Genomic DNA, 6146 nt, shown 5'->3' with positions numbered 1-6146 from the left:
AGGTGTTGTAATAATGTAAAATATGTGGAAAATAATGTGTTTTTTTAACCTTAAACTGCATAAACACACTGCATTACACCAAATACACAACAATGTTCTTTTTAGCAACGTCATATGACCCCTTTAAATTTGCTTGTGAATTAGCAGTTTGAATTAGAATTGCTCAATGAATCACTCGGAGCTTTTACTCCAAATTGCAACTGTTATTTCTTAGTTGTCCAATACAAAATCAACCAGGAACTGTTACTATAATACATACTTAAACATATTAAACAGTTAACTTAAAGGAAAAATAAAGATAAACATTCATGATTGTTTTTTGTTATATTTTGTTATATTGGTTATTTGACCAATATTAATATATATATTTAATAATATGAGGTCCAGTTGTAAGGTTGAATCAACAGTAAGGGAAACTTTCTTTGGGTGACAAAAACCAAGTAATTTGCCTCCTAAAGTTGTTTTTTTAGCAGCCTAATTTTTTTGTCGTATGGAGCCCAGCTTCTGCAAAAGCATCTTATTCATATCCCATAATATCATCCCTTAGATGTATCCTTAGCAACTCCGCCACCCACACAGAAGTACTGTGGAGTGTTTAATTTTGCATGACCCATCCATTTAGGCACCCCTCACAGGTTATGTAACGGGTACACTCACCTGGTTGCATTACCGCAGGGTATTAGTCAGAGCCACGAGAACATTCGCTCCTCCAATCCCCATCCTGCTGATGGGGGCTCTGCTGTACCATGTAGCACTACCCGTTTCACCTCATCATGACTAAGCAGCTATTTAACTCCACCTGAAGCTTTTGAGCACACACCTCATCAAGCCCAGTACAGACACACGCGGTAATATGAAGCTTACACATGCGCACAGTGTAAACAGAGTGTGCCGGCCCTGAAACAAAAATGAAAATCTCTTAAAGGAATACTCCACTATTTTTGAAAATAGGCTAATTTTCCAACTCCCCTAGAGTTAAACAGTTGAGTTTTACCGTTTTCGAATCCATTCAGCCGATCTCCGGGTAAAAATATAGAAACTCTCTGGTCATTTTTGAGCGAGATGCTAACAGTTTAATCAGATTCAATGATCTATGCTAAGCTACAGCTAAAAGTGCTACCGCCAGACCCGGAGATCGGCTGAATGGATTCGAAAACGGTAAAACTCAACTGTTTAACTCTAGGGGAGTTGGAAATGAGCCTATTTTCAAAAATAGTGGAGTGTTCCTTTAAGGGCACTTATGATGAAGTGTTTTGGTTAGCTTAGTCACGGTGAACTGCTACTTGAACACTAGCTGAAAGAGTCTTAACAGCCGTCCAATTTGTGAAACACTGAGTGAAGCAATAAGGAAGCACCTAGTGATCTTTTCCAGTGAGCAAAGAGACGTGGCCATACATGACACAATATAGAGGGCAAGGGGCACTCCTGATAATCCCTATTCAGATGAATTCACGTGGAAGTTCTCTAAAAGTTAACCAAATTACAAAGTCCATGACTTTTACAGTCGTCCTCTTCCAGGAAAATAGATCAAAAATATTGATGACTCATCTTGCATTATACAAACTATTGCCTAATAAAAAATTTAAAAAAACTCTAAAACTGAGATTGTCCCCTCCCCCTAAATCATAAACCCCTCCTACATTTGACTAGAAATAGTGGCAAATAGCCTTATATTAGATTTCTTTTTCCAAACAAATAATGGTCGCAAATGTTTTTTTGTTTTGTTTTTTTAAGTATTTTCAAAAAATATAACTTTAAAAATTAAGATTTTTTAAGTAAGACTTTTTAAAAGAAATAAATACTTTTATTCAGCAAGGATGCTTTAAATTGATCAAAAGTGTCGGCATTTACCAAGTTACAAATTATTTCAAATAAATCAAATTAATGCTGTTCTTTTAAACCTTCTATTCAAAGAATCCTGAAATATATCATGGTTTAACATTATTAATGATAAGAACTGCTTCTTAAGCAGCAAATCAGCATATTAGAATGATTTCATGTGACACTGAAGACTGCTGAAAATTCTGCTTTACCATCACATGAATAAAATGCATTTTAAAATATAAAACTGATTTTAAGTTATTACATTTAAAAATATTAGTTTTACTGTATTTTGTATCAAATGAATACAGGCTTAATTAATACAGAGAGAATAAGAGACTTATTTCTAAGTCTAATATGTACCTCCTCAACTTCCTGTTTTAATAGGAAATATGTTGGTAACACAGAAAATCGTGAAACTCAAATACCACATAAGTCACATAGGAAAAAAAGAAAAGGAAACACAAAAACGCAACATTAGCTCTCATTTCTCAAGCAATACAAAGTGACGCCATCCATTAATTTCAGATAGATGAATTTGTGGCAATTAGTTGAAAATGAACTTGACAAAGCAATTCGTTAATTCAGTGTGTTTTCTTTAAGTACTAGCAGAGCTCTAATTGGTACTCTCTAGGAAGTCTTTACTGCAAAACTCATGAAACACGACCTCTCCAGAGGCAACCGTGTGATCACACACAAAGGTTCAGAGAGAGTGTCACTGTAAGCCTAAACCACTGGGAAACCAACCTGTTCACACAGCAGCCGTACCATATGGATGATAGCACTGGCTGCTTTTCACCTGTTGCTGATTAGTTCCCGCTGCTGCTAAGACTTCACCGTTCACCTAAGCTGAATTTAACATTGAAAATAGTCACTTAGTTGAAATTCTTACCGGCAACTTCCACAATGTCCCCGGGTACGATGTCCCTGGCTTTGATCCTCTGTACAGTCTTCCTGTCCTGGCGATAGACCTTGCCCATCTCGGGCTCATACTCCTTGAGGGCCTCAATGGCATTTTCTGCATTTCTCTCCTGCAATCATAACGTGAATGGAAATTAGACATTTTCATATTTCTGGGACATACTAGTAGGCATAAGAAAGCATAAGAACTTGTTTATAACAGGGGTTTTCAAACTAGGGTAAAGGGGCTGCAAGGGGGTCCACAGAAACATTCAGAGAAAAAAAATATATAATAAATAATAAAAATGTAATATATTATTTTTCTTCAGCAAAGACACATTAAAATGAGCAAAAGTGACTGAAATCTTTTGTAACTTATGTCTATTTCAAATAAATGCTGTTCTTTTGAATCAAAGAATCCTGAAAAAATGTATCACGGTTTCCACAAAAAAATAAGCAGCTCAACTATTTACAACATAGATAATAAGAAACGTTTCTTGAGCATCAAATCAGAATATTTGAATGATTTCTGAAGGATCAATGCACTGATTAAATTAATAAAAGAAAAAAAATATTTTAATTAAAATATATTTTATTTATTAATTAAAATTCTCACACACAGATAGGGTTCCTCACACTTCCACATTATAAAGTTTGAAAAACCATGGTCAATAACAATTCTTAAAAAAAAAAAAATTATTTTAAGAATTTCTGGACATAAATAGGCTATACAAAATCCGCACACTTTCTTCCACAATTTCTATGCTCATTAATACAAATCTTGAAAGGAATCAAATATGCCAAATGTGTGAAAAATGGAGAGGAGAACGAAGACTCTAATTTTATTAATAATAGCCTAAACAAAATTAGCCAAACTGTTTCATATAGTAGAATATGTTCAAAATACAAATCTGCAAAGCTCAATTCAGTGGCATCCTAGAAATGGTAAAACAAACCAGCGCTATATCGGCTCACCTCACTATAAGAAATTGAGTCTTGGATGACTGAGGCGCTGACCTTCTAGTGCTTATTCTTAAAACGTTGCATTTAATATGGGTGTCGAAATTAATCGTTTTTACGATGCATCGCGATGCAGACGAGGACGATTCGGTATAGGTTCAGTAATAGATCATAACCGATTATAACGTACTGACACTTTTCTGACGTCATTTGTCACGGTAGCATACATTAGGTGCGTTCGGCTTGAAGCGCCGCTGCGCAGAATGATCACTGGATGACACCAAGTAGAATTTTTAATTACTCGCACTCGTGTCTCACCTCCTTTCGCCGATAGGCGCCAATAGGCTGCGCAGGATGAGTGTATGACATCCAGCGCTATATCGGCTCACCTCACTATAAGAAATTGAGTCTTGGATGACTGAGGCGCTGACCTTCTAGTGCTTATTCTTAAAACGTTGCATTTAATATGGGTGTCGAAATTAATCGTTTTTACGATGCATCGCGATGCAGACGAGGACGATTCGGTATAGGTTCAGTAATAGATCATAACCGATTATAACGTACTGACACTTTTCTGACGTCATTTGTCACGGTAGCATACATTAGGTGCGTTCGGCTTGAAGCGCCGCTGCGCAGAATGATCACTGGATGACACCAAGTAGAATTTTTAATTACTCGCACTCGTGTCTCACCTCCTTTCGCCAATAGGCTGCGCAGGATGAGTGTATGACATCAACCGCGAGAGCGATTCGGAAGCATAAGGATCCATCTGCTCTCGTGGTTGATGTCATACACTCATCCTGCGCAGCGCCGCTTCAAATCGAACGCGCCTAATGGCGGAGAGAGGTGAGACGCCAGTAATTAAAAATCCTCCAACTACTTTAAAAGCCGACATCTGGGCACATTGGCCAACCGGCTTTTAAGAACAACCTGGTAAGCACGACCTGGAGAAGGTCACGCACAATAAAATATGCAGGGCGTAATACCACTAACTTGAGAAACCACGTCAGGTACGCTACAGTTCATATATCTGACTGCTTGTATTTATTATAGTGTTAATTTCGTTAACAAAGACTATGACGAAAAATGTTCGTTGACAAGCTTTTTTCCCATGATTAAGACAAGACGAAGACGAGACGACAATAAGGTCAATAAACGATAACTAAGACTATATCAACATGCAATTTCGTTGACGAAATAAGACCAGACTAAAATGTATTCAAAAAGATAAAAACTTCTTTTTTTTCCATCAAAAAAGGAGACAAAATGTTATTACAGACTGCTCTACACATCTCTACTACGCGAGCTATATCCGCTTCGTCATGCCTAGAGCTGATCTGTGCTGGTCGCTGAGGAAATACATCAACTTCGCGCTGTGGATCGCCGGATCGGCTTTCATCGTGGACGAAGAGGAGTCCAGCCCGGGGTCGTCACATGTGGTTGTCGCAAGCCCACTGGCCGCTCCTTCATCGAATCCGAATTAGTTCTCAAGCCCGCCCGCCACCGCTCACTCTAGCCCTCCGGCCTCCGCTCACTCTAGCCCGCCGTGTGTTTCGTTGTGTTTTATGGAGGACTGTTTCCTGATCCTGGTAGAGTAGACTACAATGCCGGCTGTTCTGACTCTCAGACTATAAGTACGTTTTCATTTAAAGGATTTGCCACTGATGATTCAAACGCGAGTTTTGAGCAGTGTAGAGTAGCGCTTGTTTGTCATTTCTCCGATCACAAATGGAGACATGGTTTTAGGTTTACACGGCGCGATGCAATGCGTAAAAAGACAGTATAAGTCGTTATAATCCATAATTATGTCCCCACTGGATGCAACAAAAGCCTCATTTATAATGGGATCTGAAAAACAAACAAGCTGGAGTTTAGCGATCTAAATGAAAGAGTCATTCAGCCGGTCAGTGTTCCGTCATGAGATCTCACTATATTGTTTGCGATTGTGATCGCTGAATAAATACACTTTCTCAATCGCTGTTGTTTTAATAGAGAAATAGACTATTGCAATTATGGAATTAGTGAAATTACTAGGAATTTCACTGTTATAATATTTTTCGTTTGTTTTAGCTGTTTTCATAATGTAGACAGAGAGATTGCATAAGTCTTTGGTGTTGATATAATAAAAAGCCTATAATAAATCAGTACATTAGATGAGGTAAAATACACCATGTATGTGTCCACATTCTATTGATTTGTGCTTACTCCCGAAAGTGCAATACCTGAAATGCAAAAGTAAATTTCTCAAATGACAACAATCATTAATAATTTTTATCAGTTTAACCATTATACAGAATGACGAAATGACTAATATTTCATTGACTAAAAAACCTGACTAAAATGCTCATACATTTCATTGAATAAACAAAAACAGGACAAGTTTGTCTAAATATGATAACTAAAATGTACATTTGAGTAAGACTAAGACTAAATTAAAAATGGCTGCCAAAATTAATACTGCTGTA

The 6146-nt window shown here is 37.3% G+C and overlaps 1 protein-coding gene across 2 annotated transcripts in view; it reads right to left on the bottom strand.

The window, feature by feature from the left end:
* Nucleotides 1-6146, bottom strand: part of LOC107708347 (sarcoplasmic/endoplasmic reticulum calcium ATPase 2-like) — a 39446-nt gene that overhangs the window by 22344 nt on the left and 10956 nt on the right. For both annotated transcript variants that reach the window (XM_016512539.1, XM_016512540.1), the window contains one exon: nt 2714-2852. In XM_016512539.1, the coding sequence (XP_016368025.1) occupies nt 2714-2852 (139 nt within the window). The remainder of the gene's footprint in view (nt 1-2713; nt 2853-6146) is intronic.

This window comes from Sinocyclocheilus rhinocerous, unplaced genomic scaffold, assembly GCF_001515625.1.
Source record: "Sinocyclocheilus rhinocerous isolate Xijiao unplaced genomic scaffold, SAMN03320098_v1.1 scaffold1136, whole genome shotgun sequence".
Classification (NCBI taxonomy): Eukaryota; Metazoa; Chordata; class Actinopteri; order Cypriniformes; family Cyprinidae; genus Sinocyclocheilus; species Sinocyclocheilus rhinocerous.
The sequence above is the reverse complement of the archived record's forward strand: the minus strand, read 5'-3'. Positions and strand labels throughout refer to the sequence as shown.